The 23,472-nt window shown below is 39.3% G+C and overlaps 4 protein-coding genes across 4 annotated transcripts; 3 read left to right on the top strand and 1 right to left on the bottom strand.

The window, feature by feature from the left end:
• Positions 1-5,487: 5,487 nt before the first annotated feature.
• On the bottom strand, positions 5,488-6,393 carry LOC132634272 (probable RNA methyltransferase At5g51130). The gene has a single exon (XM_060350548.1). It carries the CDS (start codon positions 6,376-6,378, stop codon positions 5,503-5,505), a length of 876 nt encoding a protein of 291 aa, XP_060206531.1. The 5' UTR covers positions 6,379-6,393; the 3' UTR covers positions 5,488-5,502.
• A 5,077-nt stretch (positions 6,394-11,470) lies between these two features.
• Positions 11,471-12,292, top strand: LOC132631450 (uncharacterized). The gene has a single exon (XM_060347028.1). The coding sequence runs from the start codon at positions 11,471-11,473 to the stop codon at positions 12,290-12,292; it is 822 nt and encodes a 273-aa protein (XP_060203011.1).
• A 71-nt stretch (positions 12,293-12,363) lies between these two features.
• On the top strand, positions 12,364-14,706 carry LOC132631449 (uncharacterized). Its single transcript, XM_060347027.1, has 5 exons — positions 12,364-12,741; positions 13,810-14,012; positions 14,103-14,258; positions 14,390-14,445; positions 14,651-14,706. Exons 1-5 carry the CDS (start codon positions 12,364-12,366, stop codon positions 14,704-14,706), a joined length of 849 nt encoding a protein of 282 aa, XP_060203010.1.
• On the top strand, positions 14,703-15,233 carry LOC132631448 (uncharacterized). The gene has a single exon (XM_060347026.1). It carries the CDS (start codon positions 14,703-14,705, stop codon positions 15,231-15,233), a length of 531 nt encoding a protein of 176 aa, XP_060203009.1.
• Positions 15,234-23,472: the final 8,239 nt, after the last annotated feature.

Raw genomic sequence — 23,472 nt, 5'->3', positions numbered from 1 at the left:
AGCTTTCTAGAAGCACTTACCAGTGCCAATGCCAATTTTTCTAAGTGGGGATAACGGGTCTCCGCATCCCCCAATGTTCTACTTACATAATAGATAGGGAATTGCGTACCTGATTCTTCTCAGACCAAAACGCCACTTACCGTTACCTCGGAGACAACGAGGTAGAGAAAAAGCTGCTCGTCCGTTTTTGGTGTGTGTAACAACGGTGGGCTGGACAAGTATCTCTTCAACTCTTGCAAAGCTCTTTGGCACTCCGGTGTCCAAACGAAGTCGTTCTTCTTCCTTAGTAAGGAGAAGAAACGATGACTCTTGTCTGAGGACCTCGATATGAAGCGACTCAACGCCGCTATCCTTCCGGTGAGCCTCTGCAACCCTTTGACGTTATTCACCACCTCGATATCCTCGATGGCCTTGATCTTGTCCGGGTTGATTTCGATCCCCGGTTTGACACCATGAAACCCAAAAATTTGCTGGACCTTACCCCGAAGGCGCATTTTTTCGGGTTGAGCTTCATGTTATACTTGCGGAGCACATCGAAGGTTTCCTGCAAATGTTTTAAATGGTCCTCTGTTTCCAGGGACTTGACTACCATGTCGTTAATATAAACTTCTATTGGTTTTCCTATTTGTTCTTCGAACATCTCATTAACTAGGCGTTGATAAGTTGCACCGACATTTTTTAATCCAAAAGGCATGACATTATAACAGTAAGTCCCATACCGGGTAATGAAGGATGTTTTCTCTTGATCCTCCGGGTGCATCCGAATTTGGTTATACCCGGAGTAAGCATCGAGAAAACTTAACATCTCATGCCCGGCCGTCGCATCGATCATTCTATCGATGTGAGGCAACGGAAATGAATCCTTCGGGCATGCTTTATTTAAATTCTTGTAATCAACACACATTCAAAATTTATTATCTTTCTTGGGCACCACTACCACGTTAGCTAGCCAATCCGGGTACTTTACCTCCCGAATAGAACCTATTTTTAAAAGCTTTGTTACCTCGTCTTTTACGAAGGCGTGTTTTGCTTCCGCCATGAGCCTTCTCTTCTGCTTCATCGGGGGAAACTTCCCGTCCAAGCTAAGCTTGTGAGCTGCTACTTCTGGTGATATACCTGTCATATCTATATGGGACCATGCGAAGCAATCTGCGTTAGCTCGAAGAAATTCGATTAACTTGTTCCTAAGCTCCGGGGTTAACCCCGTGCCTAGGTATACCTTTCTGTCTGGTAGGTACTCGAACAAGATTATCTGCTCTATCTCCTCGACAGTCGACTTGGTTGCATCTGAGTCATCCGGCACGACAAATGATCTGGGTACATCGAAATCACCCACTTCATACCTCGGATCCGACTCGGTGTACTTTGATTTCTATTGGTGTCCGCTTTTCTGGTTAGATCTTCTTCCTTGTGAACCGATTCTTTAAGCCGAGGCGTCGCTTCCTCGACCGCGAACATCTCCCTTGCAGCGGGTTGTTCACCTCGGATGGTTTTTATCCCTTCCGGGGTTGGGAATTTCAGCAGCTGATGCAATGTTGAGGGCACGACCCTCATGCTATGTATCCAAGGTCTACCCAGCAATGCAGTATACTTCATGTCCCCTGCAATTACATAGAACACCATTTGCTGGATAGTGCCATCGATGTTCACAGGCAACGAGATCTCCCCCTTTGTGGTTTCGCTCGCCATGTTGAACCCTCTGAGTACCCGGGCTACCGGCACGATCTGATCGAGTAGCCCTAGCTGTTCGATCACTCTCCACCGGATGATGTTGGCCGAGCTACCTGGGTCAATCAAAATACGTTTAACCTGAGTTTTAAAGATAAGTACAGAAATTACCAATGCATCATTGTGCGGTTGAATGATGCCCTCTGCATCCTCGTTGTTGAAATAGATAGAGCCCTTGGATAAATAATTCCGGTTGCGCTTTTCGCGAACAACAGAAACCTTGGCCCGTTTCATCACCGGCCCTCGAAGGGCATTGGTACCTCCAACTATCATGTTGATTATATACTGAGGTTCTACTGGCTCGGCCCTTCGGTGAGCCTCCATTTCCTTGTAGTGACTTTTGGCTCGTTCACTCAGCAATTCTCGGAGGTGACCATTCGTCAGTAACCGGGCTACCTCCTCTCTTAGCTGGCGACAATCCTCGATTCTGTGACCATGGGTTCCATGTTACTCACACACCATGGTCGGGTCCCGTTGGCCCAGATCCGACCTTATAGGTCTTGGCCATCTTACATCCGGGACACGACCAATAGCCGAGACGAGGCTCGAGGTACTGACGTTGAAGTTGTACTCTGATATCTTTGGTAAGTCTTTGTTGCCGGCAGAGCTTCCGGCATCGCTCCTGAATGAGAGATCCCGACAGTTCGACGGGCGCTCCACCCGTTTATTACCCCGACCGGAAAAACGGCTTGGGCTAACCCTCGATTTCTCCGGCCTAAAGCTTTGCTTCTCCGAATGGGAGTATGGCCGATACCTTTCCCTCGACGATTCAGCCTTCGTTCCGTAACCCTTCCTTGGTCTCTCAAAACTTTTATTCACATTTATTGGCCCGTGGGGAAGTTCAAATTGATCATCCTCCACCCGAATCTTCGACTCGTATCGGTTATGGACATCAGCCCATGTCACAGCCTCGTACTCCAACAAGCTTTCCTTTAATTTGAACGAAGCCGTTGAACTCTGAACATTGAGCCCCTTTGTGAAAGCTTGTGCAACCCATTCTTCTGGAATCGGGGGGAGTTCCATCCGTTCCCTTTGGAATCGATTGACGAATTCACACAGTAACTCGTCGTCTCTTTGGGTTATACGGAAAATTTCGGCCTTACGGGCCTGCACCTTTTTGGCACCGGCGTGAGCTTTGATGAAGGCATCAGTGAGCATTTCGAAAGAGGTGATCGAAGGCTCAGGTAGATGGTCGTACCATGTCAATACACCTTTTGACAAAGTTTCCTCGAACTTTTTCAGCAATACCGATTCAATTTCATCCTCCTCCATATCGTTGCCTTTTATGGCGCATGTGTATGAGGTCACGTGTTCGTGTGGGTCCGTTGTGCCGTCATATTTCTGGATATCTGGCATCTTGAATCTCTTCGGGATTAGTTTTGGAGCCGCACTCGGAGGAAATGGCCTTTGGACATACCTCTTCTAATCCGACCCTTTCAGTAAAGGCGGAGCCCCCGGAATTTGATCCACCCGAGAGTTGTATGTTTCGACCCTCTTTTTGGTCGAGTCTACCCGCTTTGCCAAAGTTTCGAGCATTTTTAGAACCTTGGTGGAAGACCCAGCTCCGGATCCATTGCTTTCAATAACCCGTGCCTCATCCCTTCTGGGTTCAGCAACACCGCTCGTCTTCTCCAGGGTCGTTGTATCCCCTCGGGTTTGCAACTGGGCAATTGCGATCCCTTGTTCGGCAATCGCTGCTCTCTGTTCTTGCAACATTTCAAATATTAAACGTAAGTCAATATTGTCATTAGGTGTACCCGGTTCTTTCCGGCCCTGTGCTCGGGACAAAGTAACAGAATTGTGGGTATTTAGAGGATCAGTGGCCGGTAAGGTGGCATTCTCCTGGTCCACGGTGTTTTGACGGTTGAGGCCCTCCCTCGAATTAACGGGGTTAGGGTCAGCAGGGTTTGGCAATCCTCGTGGCCCGTTGCCTTCGTTTTCGGCCACGATCTCATTGTTGTTGACGTGACCAGATTGCCCACTGTCAGCCATTTAGTCCGTTTTTTCAGAGACGAACAGAAGGTGTTTTTTGATTTAGATAGGTAAGGTAGAGATCAAGATAAAAGACCACTATTATCCTAGCCCCACGGTGGGCGCCAAACTGTTTACCCCGGATTTGGATAATCAATTAAAATTGTAGGTGAGATATAGGATATGTGGTTATATCTTGAACTTATTTGATAGAGAGAAGAAATATATGAATATGCTATAAAGGAGCAACTGATGATCAATGGTTTGCTATAGACTCGAGTATCTACTAATACATAAGCGTTATTTGACTTGAGGAACGTAAGAAATAAGCACAGCAAATATGGATCGAATCTGATATTTGAAAGGGAGATTTATATATATTTTGCTATTACAAGAGTTCTTGATATCAAGGAGCCAACCCTTTAAGAGGAGGACAATGCCCTTTATTTATAGTAGTGCCCCCTGGGCTTCATACAACATGAACAATAAAATAATAATGAAAAAGCTCTGAGTTGGATTAGGTTGGGTTAGGTTGGCCGTACGGTCTGACACCCGTACGATTGGCAGTTGAGCGTGGCAGGACATTATCGACGCGTGGCAATCGCCCAACGGATCTCCCGGACTAACGGCCACGAACAAACGGACTAACGACAACGACCAACTCGGCCATGAAGGAAACTGGACCAAATGATGCCCCGACCTTGGCCCCGGTTCGGGCGTTCCTCCGGTTCAGAACGAAAATCTTTATGCACGTTCTTGTCCCCTTCTTCCCTCGGTTCTGGGTCTCACCGGTTCAACCCATATCCGGTTTTTACCGTATACAAAATTCACTATTAGTGTAAAAGAATCTTTACACCGTCGGTGCATATAAAATTCTTTAAACTATCATGTATATTAAGTGCAATTCCAAGGCATGATGACACAGGGATTCCCATAACTCGCACAAAAACTCTTTAGCATATATCGACCAGTGAAATGGTTAAAATCAGTAGTGTTGCATGCTTGATTTGTGCACACGATATCGAACTATAGTGACAGGTTGTCATTTATGGAATGATGCTTGTTCCTTACACTTTCTATATGTGAATGCAAGTTCATTGAACATTTGTGCTTGCTATCTCAGTTTATCACGTGGCTTTGAACAAAGATGAAAACTAGCTATCAGATTTGCGTCCCTGAAACTGACTCCTCGCCAGATTTGTGTAGATCCCATTCTTGTTTAGAAGGTCATCATGTGTGCCACGTTCGACTATTTGACCATCCGAAACAACACAGCTACAGTATTCGCGCTCTTGACTATCGAAAGCCTATGAGCTATGACAAGAACGGTTCTACCTTTCATCAGGGAATCCATGGCATCCTGCATAGCATATAACTACATCTAGACAAGAGAATTCAGGTCATTTAGTTGAACAATCAAAGTAGATTAAGGAAGGCGAGTATGAAATTTAGTCACTTCACTATGTTTTCTTATACAAAAGTCACATAACTATTTACTTTTTTTTCCACCAAAGTCACTTAACTATGTTTTCTAACACAAAAGTCACAAAATTTTGAGCTTATTAACACAAAAATCACACCTATCGGAAAATTCAACTTCTGATGGGTAATATTTTTTTATTCTTTTATTTTTATTTTTATCTAATAGATACAAACCTAATAAAAAAGAACCGACCTGACCCATAACTCATTCATATATATTAGGCAAAATATACATTCAATTATCAGTGAGGTGAAATAAATCATCAGCCTCAGTATATATACAACACTTCAGACAAAAAGCAATTTCATAACCTTAATGCATCACTTCCAGAATGCAAAAATTGGTCTGTTAAAACCAGCTTTGCGACCACACACACTAGATGTTATGTCCTTTACCATTCTAAATCCAATCTTGTCCAAAAGTATATCTTGAAAATCTTCTGGACGGATCTTAATCTCTTGATAATTAACTTTTGATGTCTCAGATACAAGACGATTATTGTAGTATGAACTCCAAGGCTGAGGCTCCAAAATAAAGACACCACCCGGTGAAAGAAGCCTCCAGACTTTCGAAAATAAAGTTATTAGTCCCTCATCACCCCAGTTTAAATGCACCCACTTTGACACGATTAAACAAGTAATTGTATCATAAGATGTATTTTCCCCTGGATGCCAATTCTGAACAAAATTCCCCTTCTTGAAAGAGACTATGTCAAACAAGTCTGCCTCTTGTAAATGATGACATTCTGTACAATCGGTCCTTGCCCTTTTCTTAGGCGATTCTGCCACATGGTTTTTAATACCATTTAAATTCTTAGATTCTTCCAATTTGGCAATCCCTGCAGGCACTCCTTTAGTACTCTTCACTGTTTTCCTGAGAGTCCAATAGGCATCCTGAATTCTTGCATCATCAATATCAATTCCAAGGATGCTTCGGCAACTAAACTTTTGCGCAATGGCGATTGTTATTACTCCACTGTTGCAGCCAATGTCAAGACAATCCTTGCCTTCAAACCATTCCTTCTTCATTGCTTTTAACCTTGGATCTTCCTCCGAATCCTGACCTATTCTATAGCCATAGTAGTTTCTGTAGTTACCAAACACAGCTACTTTTTTTCTTTTTTTCTTCTGGGTTGTCGTCGTTGTTACCACGTCATCCTGCTGTTTACGTTTGTTCTGCTGTTGATGTTGCTCCATTGAAAAAGCAATGGAAAAATGAAGGGTTTAAGCACTCAATTTGGTTAGGTTTTAGGGTTTTATGTTTAAGGATTTTGGTCTTTTTTTCTTTTACTGTTTTAGTGGTTATTTATGAAACCATTTGATTTCATATGCATCTATTAAAATACTAAAAGGATGAATAACTTTGAAAAATAATTATCACAAAATTACTACTTCCGTTGCAAATAGTAATAACTATTACTCCCTAAAATTCAATACCCTACCATCCAACAAAATGTAACCCTTTCCAATATACATTGGTAAAAAGGGCCAATATGCCCTAAGATTGAAAAAAAGTTGTTTCGAGTAAATTAACCAAAGTTAATTAATACTTACATTAAGCAATATAATATTTACGAAGGTAAGTTTTTTCCAAGAACAACTCTCAATTGTCGTTGAACATATAATTAAATAATCAAGTACAAGCTTATCTACGGTCATGTCCTCCTCCGATACATTTTATTGCGTACCATAATCATGAGAATTCCACCATCCAACAATTAGCATCACAAGCCACAACATTTTATTTCTGCTCACGAAAATGAATCATATAGAAAAAGATTTTGACTTGGATTAAAATTATGAAGGTAAAAAAAAAAAAGGATATAACCAAACTGCAAAAGTTAATCCTAGAATGAACATTTTATTTCCACATATTTTTGGCTTGAGAGTCCCTACAGAGAAGGATCGTATATTTGGTGGAAGGATTGGTTCTGTTTCTTTAATAATTTAATTTTTGCGTATGGGTTTTTGATCGGGTCGATTATTTTTAATTGAGTTTGTATTTATTAGTAGATTAAAAATAAAAAAAGGAAAAAAAATTACCCATCGGAAGTCGAATTTTCTGGTAGGTATGATTTTTGTGGTAGTAAGCTCAAAGTTTTGTGACTTTGGTGTTAGAAAACATAGTTAAGTGACTTCGGTTGAAAAAAGTGATAGTTATGTAACTTTTGTGTTAGAAATTATAGTTAAGTGACTTTGGTGAAAGAAAGTGATACTTATGTGATCATCTATGAAATTTACCCCCAAATAATCATTCTTTTCAAGATTAAAGATAGCACAATCAACCACAAAAAGCTAATTTAACAAGGGAAAAGGACACTGTGTGTCCACTCAGCCAAACTAATCCCACATTTAATCACTGTTTGGGCTTAATCTCACTAGGTGTCCGGTCGACCCAAATTAATGCCAAAAAATGGCCGGTCGGCCCAAAATAATGCCAAGGCTGGCCGGCCCAACATCCCAGCGCTAAAAAAAAAAAGACTTTTTAGTCGCCACCAAAACGTCGCCACTAAAGGGCTGCTACAACATATATACATATGTTGGAATTATATATACACTTTATATACAAGAATTACACATTTTATATACATATGTTGGAATTAATCTTATATTTATTATACATAAATTATACGTTAATTATACATTTATTATACACATATTATACAATAATGATATGATATTTATTTTTAACATATACAATAGTGATACATATTATATACCACAATGATACGGTTTCTATGATAGATCTTTTATACGTGTGAGGCACTTTCTATACAAGACTAATAAAGTTTATATACACATGCTGGAATTATATATACACTTTCTATAAAACAATGATACATGTTATATACAAAAATGATACAATTTTCTATTCTATAATACACATTATATACACAAATGATACATATTATATACAAATTGATACATACCTTAGTGATTCATATTTTATACAGTTTCTATACATTATAGATAGGTAATGATACGTATTTTTATACACATATGATACATATTATATACAAAAATCGCCTTAGAGTTTTTTGGGATATTTCTTATTAAATATACACATATTATACATGTTTTGGGATATTTAACCTTTAGTGGCGACTTTTTTAATTGCCACTAAAAAGCCTGATTTTTCTGTAGCAGCCCTAAAAGTCTGAGTTTTTTTTTTTTTTTTAAAAAGCGATGGGGCTGTTGGACCACCTAGCCTTTAGTGGCGACTTTTTAAATTTTTTGTGGCTGGGGACTAAAAGTCGCCACAAAAGGCTTGCTACACATTTGGCTACCAGATGAGAATAGTTTATGGGCTAATTTTTGAGTTTGGGAATGGGCAATTCGCAGAATTGCCCTTCTTTTGGGGTGGTCTTTAAATTTTACCCCTCATATTTGAAATCTTTAAGTTTTACCCTTCGGCTAAATCCCATGGGTTCCAGGTTCGAACCCCCACACAGTCAAAATTTTAAAAAAATTCGCAAGGCAGAGTTTAAATTCGCTATGCCCTTACTGGCATACACTTGTGAAGGAATTACCAACGTTATGCTGGACCCGGCATACTTATGCCTTATGGGCAGACTTGGCATAAGTATGCCGGGTCCGACATAACTTTGGTAATTCCTTCACAAGTTTATGCCGGATCCGGCATAAAAGTTTGCCCATTAAAAGTATGCCCCCAACGGCATAAACTTGTTAAGGAATTACCAAACTTATGCCGGTCCCGGCATACTTATGCCTTATGGGCAGACTTGGCTTAAGTATGCCGGGTCCGGCATAACTTTGGTAATTCCTTCACAAGTTTATGCCTGGTCCGGCATAAAATTTTGCCCATTAAAAGTATGCCCCCACCGGATGAGGGTACCTAGGAAGAATTTCATTATCCTCTTTCCAATATTATTACAGAACTATAAGGCTTCATGGTAAAAACTTTGTGCGTGGCCTCTTCCACTCATCGTCATGCAAATGCTGTCAACAATTATCATAGTGTTAATACTCATGAAAAACTAGGCTTAGATATAATGGAACAAAATCACGACAACTACTCTTTTCTAACACTACCCCATAATATATTAACAAGAGCAGTTATAATATATCCAATACAGGAAATGTAGCAAAGAAAGTCTTTAGGCCACATTGACACAAAAACCACTTGAATTTTAATAGAGCATTTTGATGTCACTAAAAATCTGTAAAAAGTTGACATGAGATCTCAAAGTTGACATGAGATCTCAAAGTTATGCCGGACCCGGCATAAACTTATGAAGGAATTACCAAAGTTATGCCGGACCCGGCATACTTATACTAAGTTTGCCCATAAGGCATGAGTATGCCGGGTCTGGCATAACTTTGGTAATTCCTTCATAAGTTTATGCCGGGTCCGGCATACACGCGACCCAAACCTCGCCTTGCAGTTTTCTTTTTTAATTTATGCTTGAGCGGGGGTTCGAACTCAGAACCTCATGATTTCTGCGTGAACGCTCAGTGTTGCAATGCGAAGGGCAAAAATTAAAGACCAGCAATATGAGGGGCATAATTTAAAGACCACAAATATGAGGGGCAAAATTTAAAGACCACCCCAAAAGAAGGGCAATCCGCGCAAAAAAATGTTTGGAAATAGATGGGCCAACACATGGGATTATTTATGGCCCAACGGTCATTTGTGTCCTTTTCCCAATTAACAACTCTATAAGAAGAGGTACCAGGAATTTCATACATATCTATTGATTGAAAAACAAAGATTTTATTTCCAGCAGAAAAGGGGGGAATCACGTATTAAAGGACTCACAAGTACTTGTTTATTCATTATGAAGCTTCAAGTATTTAATTAAAAAGATAACGTACGAAGACATTTAACATGTTCCAATTGGCATGTTAGATGCGAAGTCATTAATTATTATTTTTTAATTATTAAAAAGTTTTTTTTTTAATTAAATTTTTGTATCCCATTTGTCTCAATTTACGTGACACAAATCGGATTTCGAGAGTTAAATTTTTTTATTTTAATCGTGAATGTAGACATACAATCTTTTAAGTTTTTTGAAACATAATTTATATATTTAGAAACTATATAAAAGTAAGTCATAATAATTTTTGAAACAAATTAGTCTTTGGCTGAATGAACACACAGTGTCCTGTGAGAAGTGGTCTAACGCTTTAATTCTGTATGTGATTGGAGATTCGCCCTCGATAGGTGCTGTTGAGAGATTCCTAATTTCACAATGGAACTTCAAACCACAATTGTATCTATCATACTGAAGACTACTTTCTCATTCGATTCAATTGTACGGAGGAAAATGATGGGCTATTGTTTTCAGGGCCATAATCTATTAATAGTCGTCCAGTCATTATGAAACCATGGGCTCCAGATTTCAGTTTCCATGAAGAGGTCTTAAGCACTGTTCCATTATGGGTGGAACTTCCAAACATGTCACTCAATTGCTGGAGTGCAAAAGTCCTTAGTAGCACTGGTAGCACCCTGGGAACCCCTTTGTTTGCGGATGATTGCACCACTAATCTCGCTAGGATTTCTTTTGCAAGGATCTTGATTGAAATGGATGTGTCTAGACCTCTACCAAAGAGTATCAAGGTTAAGGACCCGAAAGGGAAGATATTTACTTAAGAAGTATTGGGAGCCACAATATGGTTCTACTTGTCTGCAAATTGGGCATTTATGCTCAAATGAGGTGAAATAACAACCACTTGCTCAACAACCGAGAAGAAGATTCAGGAATCAAAAGACAAAACAAGAATGGAAGAACAGGAGGCTAGGGTCTGTTATTCCTCATAAAGGGCAAGCAGTAAAAACACGTAACATAGTGGTTAATCCAGAGGAAATCCGGGCAAATACCATACCAGCAAGACCACAAGTTGATGATTGGAAGACTGTGAGTGGCAAATCAGTTGCCAAAGGATCCAAAATACCAGCACAGGTACAGGGGAGTGTAACTACTACTAATGGGTTTACTCCACTGGTTGAATCAAGGCAATTGGTACCTATTTCTCTTGCAACGGGAGGTGTGGTAGTGGTGGGACAGTGTAGTTCAAGTGGCGACGTGGGTGATCCTGTTAACTCTCTACCTCATAAGTGAATATAGTAACTTGGAATGTTAGGGATATAAATAAAGCCTATAAGCAAAAAGAGCTTAATATGGCTATTAGGGAAAAGCATATGAGTATTTTAGTAGTTTTGGAACATCGAGTTGAAGGTTCAAGGGAAAAGAAAATCATAAAAAATAGCTTCTAAATGGCAGTGGAATTCTAATACAAATACTAGTGCTAAGAGAGGATATGGGTCATGTGGGATCCCACAGTGGTGCAATTTGATGCTCTGGACATGACTGATCCGCTGATATGTGGAAAGTTGAGGATGCTAAGGCTGAATCTTACTATTGGCTTTACAGCTGTTTATAGGTTGCATACAATGCCGGACAGAAGGAATTTGTGGGAGAAACTAAAGGAGTTGCTACATAATAATCCTGATCCTTGCCTGATGATGGGGGATTTTAATGCAGTCCTCACCCCTGATGATAGACCTATTGGCTCACCAATCCAGGATAGTGAAACAAAGGATTTTAGAGAGTTCATGTTGGACACTGGGATGAATGATATACAAACTTATAGGAGAGAATATGCTTGGACTAACAATCATAGTTATAGCCGAATTGACAGGGCCATTGGTAATGCTAGCTGGATGACTACATATGCAAATTTGAAAACACACAGCATGGAACCCCAATTCTCTGATCATTCACCTTTGAAGATTTGTGTCCAGATGCCTACTAAAAATATTGCTAAACAATTTAAGTTCTTCAACTGCTTAGCTGATTATCAGGACTTTATACCACTGATTAGTGCAGCTTGGGGAGAAACTATAGAGCATACATCCATGATTGAGGTATGGAGGAAATTGAAAAAAGTGAAGCAAAGCTTAAAAACACTAAACTCAACTCAGTTCAAAGGCACAGGGGACAAAATCAAGTTACTAAGGCAGCAACTTCAGTCTGTGCAGAAGCAAATGTCCCAACCTGTTCACCAACAATCATTGATAGAGGAAGAAAAAGCATTCAGAGCAAAACTGGAAGAATGGGATAAGATTGAGGAAAGTGTATTTCATTAGAAATCAAGAGTACAATAGATGAAGACAGGTGACTCAAACTCAGCGTACTTTTTTGCTAGTATGAAGAACAGATGACTCATATAAGTTGTCTCACCAATGCTCAAGGAGTCCTTTTGCAATCTGATGATCAAATCCAAAGTGAGATCATTGGATTCTACAAAGGTTTGCTGGGGACTGCAACTGACAATATTAGAGCCATACATCCTGGAATTATGAAGGATGGTCTAGTTCTTCAGCATGAGCATCAAGTGGAGATAGTAAAAGGAGTGACCAGAGATGAAATTTATCAGGCCTTGCAAGATATTGATGATAATAAAGCCCCCGGATGTGATGGTTTGAATGCATTTTTCTTTAAAAGAGCATGGCCAGTCATAGGAGAGGAGCTTACTACAACTATCTTGCAAATTTTTGAATCAGGGAAAATGTTTCAACCAGTAAATTGTACTCAGGTAACCCTCATCCCAAAGGTTAAACATCTTGTATCCATTAAAGAATACAGAGCGATTTCATGTTGCACTATAGTCTACAAAATCATTTCCAAAGTTCTGACTAAAAGACTACAACCTATTATAGATATGCCTGTAGGGGTGGGCGTTCGATTTTTCGGTTCGGTTTTTTCAAACTTCGGTTCGATTTTTCGGTTTCGATTTTTTGAAAGTGGACACCGAACACCGCACCGAATTAGTTCGGTTCGGTTCGGTTTTTTGAAGTTCGGTTTGGTTTCTGCTTGTAAAAATAGTTAGAAGTCCAAGATAAAAACAGTTTGAAATAAATGCTTCTTACTTCCAATTTAACACGCATTGTATCTTTTCTTTAATTATTTAAGCCAAGATTAGACCATATTAAGCAGGTATATTCAAGTTTGATGCTAATCACCTTCAATACCCTTGTAGAGGAGGAGATATACCACCAAATAATGTGCTTCTTTTAGGACTAAATTAGCCTTAAGCAAGGCATCACAAAACAAGTGAATTTAAATTAAGATGACTCAATCTAATGCCTCAGTAATTTTGGTGGCATGTTGGATGAAAATTTTAAAGCCAAACTTAAACAAGCAGTAGCAATAGCATTAGCAGCACCCTTAAACTTTACAAACTCAGTAGCTTATGGATGCTGCCATAAACAAGCAGTAGCAGCAGCAGCAAAACATGAAAACAATTTCAGTTGTAAAAATCATGTTGTAAAATTTCGGTTTAACCGAAAAAGTGAAAAACCGAAACCGAACACCGAATTTGTTATTTAAAAAAACCGAAACCGAACCGAAACACCGAAAACCGAAAAAACGAATCCATTAGGTTCGGTCCGATTTTTCGGTTTTCGATGTTTATGCCCACCCCTATATGCCTGTAGATAACTGTCAGTCAGCCGTTGTGCCAGGAAGGATAATCACAGATAATATAATTCTCAGTCATGAACTATTGAAAGGATATGGAAGGAAAAATGTATCTCCTAGGTATATGTTGAAACTAGATATGCAAAAAGCTTATGACTTCTTAGAGTGAAGCTTTGAGGAACAGGTGTTGATTGGACTTGCTTTCCCTCATAAATATGTCATATGGATTATCACTTGTGTCAAATCAGTTACTTATTCTATCTTGATAAATGGTGATCCGACAACTCCATTCAAGGCTAAAAAAGGGCTTCAACAGGGGGACCCTTTGTCCCTATTCTTATTTGTTCTCTTCATCGAATACCTTAGTAGAAGCTTGAAAACTCTGAGGTCTATCCCTGATTTTAATTACCACCCTAGATGTGAAAAACTACACCAAGTTCAATTGGGATTTGCAGATGACCTGTTCTTATTCTGCAGGGGTGGTACTTCGTCTGTGGCTCTATTGTATGAATGTTTTAACAGGTTTTCTCGGGCACATGGACTCAAGGTGAACTGTAGAAAGAGCTCAATATTCTTTGGTGGGGTCCCTGTTGAAATTCAGAGTGAGATCTTGAACTTACTGGAATTCCCTAGGTGAGTTGCCTATTAGGTACCTAGGGTCCCTTTGAGTACAAAAAGACTATTTGTCATTCAATGCTACCCCTTGATGGAAAAGATGGTTGGTAAAATCACATCTTGGACTGCAAGGCTCTTATCCTATGCAGGCAGACTTCAGCTTATCAAAAGCATCTTGTTCTCAATCCAGACTTTCTGGTCTCAAGTATTTATTTTGCCTAAGAAGATCCTTAAGATGCTTGAGGCAGTGTGCAGATCCTTTCTCTGGATTGGTGGGTGTGAGATAAAAAAAGGCTATGCTAGCTTGGGAAAGAATTTTTTTATCCAAAATCAGCTGGTGGTTTCAATGTGACTGATGTGATGAAATGGAATAAAACTGCTATTTGTAAGCACTATTGGAATCTTTGTAGGAAGAAAGATAGGCTTTGGATTCTCTGGGTCTACACCTATTAAATCAAAGGAATGAGTATAGAAGATGTATTCCCTAAACAGGCTGGGATGACAAGGAAAATATTTAAGGCTAAAGATACTGTCGCAGCTGCAGGGTACAGATTTGATGATCTGGTGTCAATGACCTCTTTCTCGATTAAAAAGATGTATGCAGCTCTCAGAGTTGATTTTCCCAAAGTACAGTGGAGGAGGATGGTGTGCAACAACTTAGGAAGTCCTAAATGGACTTTTCACTTGACTTTAGTAGCTCATCGCAGCCTATATACAAGAGATCGACTAGCCAAATGGGGAATGACAAATGACACTTCATGCCCACTTTGTGATGCAGCAGACGAGACTATTGAACACTTATTTTTCCTATGTAACTTCTCATCTCAACTGTGGAAAAAACTTCTTACAGGGCAACATATACAAAGACACGTTATGGGATGCAATCAAGAACTGTACTGGGCAATTAGAAAAGCAAAGGCGAACACTTACATAATGGTGCTTGTAGGATGTGTCTACCAAGATTGGCAGGACAGGAACCTTCGTGTGTTTTAGAAAAGAGGAGAACTGTGGAGCAACTGAGCAGAAACATCTTCCAGAAGGTCGAATGCAGAGGATATGGCCATGCTAGAGTTGCTGGTGTTTTGCAGAACTTAGATTACTACCCTTAGGCATGTGTAGTTGTTGGTAGCAATAGAATGAGGAGGGGAGATTTGTTGGTTTTGAAAGAACTTGAAAAGATTGATGAAATTTTCTGTGTATTATTCATTAGGCATTGCTCCTATTTTATACAAAACTGTACATCCAAATAAAATAAAGAAACAGATGGAAAAATGTATGTACTATGTACACTTGTCCTATTTCTATTTATCCAACATATCAAAATGTGTAACCAACTAATATTCCATTTATGCTCATCATTTGTGTAAAGCTGTCCAGAACTGTCCAAAATAAACAGCTGTAGCATTAATCCAATGTTTGATATTTCATCCATCAATATTGAGTTGGAGGGTCAAGATGCTTCCACGTGTCTGTGTTGATTGTTGTCATTTTCAGTCAAAGTAAATTTGTCTGAACTAAACACTTTTACTTTGCCTCTTTCTTGGTCACTTTTACTTTGCCTTTTTCTTGGTCATCTTCTTCTTTATTTTTATTGCCTCTTTCTTCTCTTTCTTCCTTGCTTTAATCGACATAGCCATGGCAGATGTTGTTGATGCAGAATCAACATCCTTTTCTTCAATATCCCCCCTCAAGTTGGAGGGGAGAGAAAGAACCCCCAACTTGGATAAAATATTCCGATGAGAAATCCCAGTTAGGGGTTTTGTAAAGAGATCTGCGATTTGTTTGTCCGATGGAACAAATGACAAAGAAATTAAACCAGAAAGGTATTGTTGCCTTACAAAGTGGCAGTCAAGCTCCACGTGCTTCGTTCTTTCATGAAAGACGGGGTTGTGTGCGATATGAATCGCGGCTTGACTGTCGGAGTAAATTGGTACCGGTAAAAATGGCGAAATGGAGAGATCTGTGAGCAGTCGCACAAGCCAAGTAAGTTCTGCGGTGACCTTGCGCATGGAGCGATATTCCACCTCAGCAGAGGAAAGCGAAATCGAAGCTTGCTTCTTCGATTTCCAAGAGATAGGATATTCACCAAGGGTGATGTAAAAACCAGTTACGGATCGCCGAGAATCCGGGAAAGACGCCCAATCGGCATCACAAAAGGCGAGTAGAGATAGAGAGAGGTTAGAAGAGAGCAAGATACCTTGCCCGGGGTCAAGTTGAAGGTACCGGAGAACTCGAAGGGCAGCAGAAAAATGAGAAATGCAAGGCCTTTGCAAAAATTGGCTAAGTTTGAGCACTGGAAAGGCTAGATCTGGACGTGTATGAGTGAGGCAATTTAATTTTCCAATGAGATGTCGATAAATCGTAGGATTTCCATGGGGAAATCACCATCTGCTTGTAATTTGATGCTAGGATCAAGAGGAGACGACACCTTTGGGAGATGGGTGCAATCAAATTCGGTCAGCAAGTCTAAGGTGAATTTCCTTTGACTCATGATAAAACCTTTGTTTTCTCTGATAATTTCCATACCTAGGAAGTAACGTATGCCACCAAGATTTTTGATTTTGAATGAAGAAAACTTGTAATAGCAGCAATTTCTTGAATGTTATCACCTGTGAGTAGAATGTCGTCGACATAGACTGCTAATATTGAGATTTGAGCACCATTCTTCTTAAAAAATAAAGAGTAGTCGTTTAAAGAGGCAGAATATCCTTTGTAACTCAAAGCCCCAGCAAGCCGAGCATACCATTGCCGGGAAGCTTGCTTTAAACCATACAATGACCTTCTTAGAAGGCAAACATGGTTAGGTGTGGGTGGAATGAGACCTGATGGAAACTTCATAAAGACCTCTTCTTCTAAGTTCCCATGTAAAAAGGCATTGTTCACATCCAATTGTGAAACATGCCATCCTTTTTTAATAGCAACTGCCAACAAACATCGGATTGTGGTCATTTTCACCACTGGTGAAAACGTTTCGTTGTAATCAACACCATGTTTTTGAATGTCCCCCCTGACCACTAATCGTGCTTTAAGCCTTTCAACAGAACCATCTGAATTTTGCTTCACTTTGTAAACCCATTTGCATGGTAATGCCTTCTTTCCTGATGGCAAATCAACTACATCCCAAGTGTGGTTTAGTTGAAGAGCTTCAATTTTCTTGTCCATGGCTGCTTTCCATCCAGGATGAGCAGCAGCTTCTAAATAATTTTTAGGCTCAGATAATGAAGATAAGGAGTTTAGAAACTGTTGGTTAGAGACAGTTAAGGTGGAGAGTGAGTGACTAGGAAGAAGAGGAGGAAAAGCAAAACAAGAAGTGGTAAGATTAGTGAAAAACACATTGTTGCAAACAAAATCATCCAAATAGCTAGGCCTATGTACAATTCTTCCTGATTTTATGGTAGAACTGGGATTGGGATGGTTAGATGGGTGTAAAATAGATGAACTGGGAATATCAGGAATACTCAAACTTGGTGAATTAGGTGTAGGAAATGGTGAGGGTGAACTAGGAGGTGAGGGTGAATTAGGTGTAGGTAAAGGAGATGATTTGGATGGTGGAAGATTTGAGGAAACAGTGTTGTGTGGAGTGTTGAAATAATCTTCTAAATGTGGAGAAAATGAAGAAAACAGATTAGTGGTGGAAGAATGAGAAGTAGAAGAAGCAAAGGTAAATATATCCACATGAAAATGAACATCCCTAGAAACAAAAACTCTCTTAGTTTTTAAGTCCAAAACCTTGTACCCCTTTTGATTTTGAGGATAGCCCAAAAATACACACTCTATTGCTCTAGGTTCAAACTTTCCTCTTCCTTGAGATAGTGTGGAAGCATAACACAAGCAACCAAAAATTCTTAGAGATTGATAAGAAGGCTTTCTGTTAAACAACATTTCATGTGGGGTTTTTCCTTTCAAAACTCTTGAAGGCAGCATATTGATTAGGTGTGTAGCTGTAAGTATACACTCTCCCCAATAGGATATAAGGACTTTTGATTGAAAAAATAATGCCCTAGCAATTTCCAAAAGGTATCTATGCTTCCTTTCCACAACCCCATTTTGTTGTGGGGTAGCAACACAACTTATTTGGTGTAGGATACCCTGTTCAGTTAGGTATGATGCCTCTTGTGAACCTGATCCCAACTCTAGTGCATTGTCTGATCTAATGCATTTCACTTTCCTGTTGAACTGCCTTTCTATCATGGCAAGATAACTTTTCAAAACTGGAAAAGCATTGCACTTAGTGCTAAGTAAGAATGTCCAAGTGCACCTACTAAAGTAATCTATAATAGTGAGGAAATACTTATATCCATTATAAGTAGCTTGTTTGTAAGGTCCCCAAGTGTCAATGTGAATGAGATCAAATAATCCTTTAGTTTTGATTGTACTAATAGGAAAAGGTGTCCTAGTTTGTCTAGCTTTAGGACATACATCACATACACAATCAGTGAAAGAGGAAGACTTAATAAAACTCAAATATTTCATTGTTGATAGTGGCAAATGCCCAAGTCTGATGTGCCAAAGGCTTACATCTGAAATAACATTAGCAAGAACAGGAAAGGAAACTGAATTGGAAACAAACTGAGAATCACTTCCTTTTGAAACTGAAACTACATTTTCTTTAGAGCAAATATTTAACTTAGAAATTGAAGGATGCAGTAAGTACAATCCTTCTTTGACATCACCAAAGCTTCTATTCTCCTCAGAAAAAGGTCCTGCAAAATACATGCACTAGGAGTGAATAAAAGGTTGCAATTGATTTGTTGACATAATCTATTGACAGAAAGCAGATTATACTTAAAAGAAGGAACATGAAGAACATTTTTTAAAATGAGAATAGGCAAGATTGGAACACTTCCTACATGAGTAACAATCAACTTAAAAGAATTTGGTAGACTAATACTTAGAGGGACAGGTAGAGGAGTTAAACTAGAAAAATAGGTGGAATCAAAGCACATGTGCTCTGATGCACCTGAATCAATGATCCAAGTGTTGGAATTAAAAACTGATAGACAAACTCCTGAATACTTAAGGTGTTATATCCCGCATTTTGTACGTTCGGATAATTCATGATAATGGTGCGAAGTTAAGGGTGAGGCTATATTTCGATCTTGTTAATATGCAAGTTGTTTATGAATATTATTTATAAATATTATTGGCATGGAAATATTGAGAAAGGCAAAGGGTAAAAAGGGAAATTCGCAAGACGACTCATAGAAATACGGAGGAAGGCTAAGGGCAAATTTGGAATTTGGAATTTTTTTTTCATGAATTGCAAGACAAAAAAAAAATGGGCTTGGAAATTAAAGGGGGCCACTTGGGCCGTCCATAATAAATGGGCCAAAGCCCATATGGGGACAAAATAAATAAGTCCAAAAAGATGACTTATTAGTCATCTTATTCATTTCACTCCTAGAAATTTCAAGAAACATGAAGAACAAAAGAGAAGGAGAAAAACACCAAAGGCCATTCGGCCATACTTGGAAAAAGAAGAACCTTGAGAAAAAAATTTCAAAAAATTATTTTCCTACTAATTAGAAGGTCCCTAGCAAAGTGAAGTACTTGTTGGAGCAAGAGAAACATCTATTCTTGCAATTTCACAACCCTAGCTAAGTGAGGAGTTGAAGGAAAAGGTAAGATTTAATCTTCATTTATATGTTATGGATGGTTTTGTATGTTGTAGTGTGTAGAAAGGGATGAAATTCATGAAAATATGTGTGTTGGGGTATGGCCGAATGGGATTGTGTTGAGTAGAAAATACGAATTGATTTTACTTAGTAGTTTGATTGTTGTTGTTGTGAATTCCATAATAAAAATGAAAGTTTGATGGCTTAAAATGAAGTTGTAATCGTTTGTGGATTATGGAAGAAGTTAATGTGATATTAGTATGGTTTCTTGTGATTACAAGAATGAATGATATTGCTAAAGTATAGATTGTTGATGTAGTCTATGAATTTGGAAGAAAGGAAATGTGTTGTAATTGTTCTTGTTGAATTTGGAAGAATTCGGGTAGTGTATGTGTTGGTTGGGCCGTTTGAAATGTTGTGCGGGTTGTTGGAGTGTTCTTGAATATTGTTGAATGGTTTCAGATTAGTATTTGAATATGTGAACAATTATGAATTGAATATAAAGGAAATGTTATTGAATTATGTAAAGGAGCTACTAATGTTGGAATGTATTTTGAATAAATTGTTGAAGTTGGAAGATATGATTGTTGGTATTGTTATTGATAATTTGGCCGAGTTGCATTCTCGGGTTTGTTGTTGTTAAATTGGCCGAGTTAGATTCTCGGGGATGTTGTATTTACAGGGGAAATGCTGCCGAAATTTCGGTAGAATATAAGTGAATTCATTTGGAAGACTAAGGCAAGTGAATGTCAATGAATCTAATGATTATGTAAATTCTTTTGTATGTAGACTAGCAAGTTTGGACAAACAAGCATAGCTAGTTGGTCGTGGGACAGGTATGTAAGGCTTACCCTTTCTTTCCTTTGGCATGTCCTAGAGCTAAGTAAGGTATGACATGACACGCACCTTGGGGTAACTCTACTCTTTGATTCCAAGCTTGGTTATGATGCTTATTTTCTTATGTCATGAGCATGTTTCGTATGGTAGAGTCTATTGTATGATTAATAAATGAATAAGCTACTTCATATGGTTTTGATATGTAGCCATGACTCCGAAGCTCTGTTTGATGTGCTTCCGAGGTTGCTTATGATTCTGATTCACTTCTGATATAAGTATGTCTAATATGATTGAGTTTACTATATGATTGAATGATGAGATGAGTATAAAAAGTTTTGTTTCTGAAAGAGTTCTGTAAGTTTTAATGTCCCTAACTTTCGTAAAAGATATTGGATTTGCTTGAAACGTTCGTAAAAGTTCTGTGGTAAAAATGTCCGTAACTTTCACATACTAACTCCGATTGACTTGAAACATGTTTATGATCCTTCAAAGGTTGGTATGCGTACATATATATCAAGTTTTGATTTATGTGCATATGGTTTCGCACTGCTCTGTTCGTGCAAGTCTCAGTATGTCCTCCACTGCGTCCCGGGCCAGGGTATGTTCTCGTGCGTATTTCTCTGCATTGTTCACCGCGTCCCTCTCACTTGCGGGCCGGGGCATGTTATGTATATGATATGATGACATTATGATGTGATGACGGGGTGGTGGCCAGGATGGCACATGATTTATTCACCGCGTCCCGCAAAAGAGGGCCGGGGCACGTTACATGCATACATGGTACATGATGTGGACATATATGATTCTACTTACCGCGTCCCTCACCGAGGGCTGGGGCACGTTATATGTATACATGATATATGATTCACCGTGTCCCTCACCGAGGGCCGGGGCACGTTATATGTTCATGTGATATATGATCTACCGCGCCCCTCACGGGAGGGCTGGGGCACGTTATATGCATATATGATACATGACATTGACCTACATGATACATGATTCACTGCGTCCTTCACGGGAGGGCCGGGGCACGTTATATGCTTACATGATATATGATTTATCGCGTCCCTCACGGGAGGGCCGGGGCACGTTATATACAGATATGATATATGACTCTGTTATGCATGATTTGTGTTTGGAAAGTATGCATTTTGGCATTCGGTACCTTCTGTACTTCTTCTGGCATAAGATATCGGCATACATGATCTGTGTCTGGCAATCAAACATTCTGATATTCTGGATCTGCACCATTTCTGACATATGACCTCTGCATACACGATTTATGATTGGAAAATAAGCGCTTTGGTAATCTGGATAATGTACTCACTCTTGTACTGCTTGCTTCGGATATGGTTCTGTTTTCTGTGTTTCATGCTTTACATACTCAATACATATTCCGTACTGACCCCCTTTCTTCGGGGGCTGCGTTTCATGCCGCGCAGGTACACCCAGATGAGTTGAAGCTAGTATAGAAGATGATTCAGCGAAGTCGGCAGGCTCCACCTGTTCCTGAAGTGCTGCCTAGTCAGAGTATATGTGCTATGATGTTTGTTCGAAGTTAGAGACTTTGCAGACAGAGTCGTGGGTATAGTATGTCAGTTTTGTAAGCGGCTCCATCAGCCGATATGTCGTTCTGTATTATGTGATAAACTCTATATGATTACAGATTTTGTCTGATTTGAAAACATCGATAAAAAGGAAGATTTTGAAAGCTTTCTATGTATTTCACTTTTACTTGATTTCAGAGTCCGAAGAAATTATGTGTGTAATAAGAGTCTGTGGGTTCGCTCGGCTCCGGATATGGGGTCGGGTGCCCATCACACCCTAGGGATATTAGGGTGTGACATAAGGATTGTACCAGCTATAGCATGAGGATCAGGGGCAGTAGAACTTGATTGCCCTATTTGTGAGTTTGATTGTCCCATTTGCATTTGCATCTGTTGAAACATGTGAGCAATTTTTGATCTCCGTTCCTTGCTTAGATGTTGGAAAGATAGATTTGCATCTGTGGTCTGATGTGTTCCCTTTTGTTCCTGTAAGTCATCACACCCAAGTGCTGCATTTCCCTTAATGGGAGTTTGATAATTTTTTCCTTTGGTGAACTCAAAATCCTCAGGGTACCCATGTAGTTTATGGCAATAATCAATCACATGCCCTATCCTTAAGCAATGAGTACAACTCACATTAGGATTGAATTTGCTCTTCCTCACTTTAGGTCTAGACTGACTGTTTCCAAACCTTTGAGGATAATTTCCAGTATTCCCAAATCTTTGAAAATTATTTCCTCCTTTGTAGGATGAGTTACCTGATCTGTATGTATTTCCAGGTTTGTAATTGTTCTTTCCCTGATTTGTGACCATGAAAGAAGTGGAATCTGAGAACACATGGGTATTAGCATAGATCTCCCTTTGGTTTTCATCCTGGAGTAGTAAGGAATAAGCATGATCCATGCTAGGTAAAGGGTTTATCATTAAAATATTCCCTCTAGCATGTGCATAAACATCATTCAACCCCATTAAAAATTGAATCAGCCTCTGGCCCTCCATAGATTTGGTTAGTTTTCCTTTTCCTTCACATGTGCAGTTACAGGTGCACACTATATTAGAATTTAGAGAGTCTAATTCATCCCACAATCTTTTGAGATTAGTAAAGTAGCTTGAGATGTCTGCATTTCCTTGTACCAAACTGCTTAGTTCCTTTTGTAGATGGTAAAGTTTAGCCCCATTTGATTTACCAAATCTACTTTGTAAACTATCCCACAATTCCTTTGCAGTTTTGGA

The sequence above is a fragment of the Lycium barbarum genome, chromosome 3 (assembly GCF_019175385.1).
Source record: "Lycium barbarum isolate Lr01 chromosome 3, ASM1917538v2, whole genome shotgun sequence".
In the NCBI taxonomy this organism is placed as follows: domain Eukaryota; kingdom Viridiplantae; phylum Streptophyta; class Magnoliopsida; order Solanales; family Solanaceae; genus Lycium; species Lycium barbarum.
This window is presented reverse-complemented; position numbering and strand designations above follow the sequence as displayed.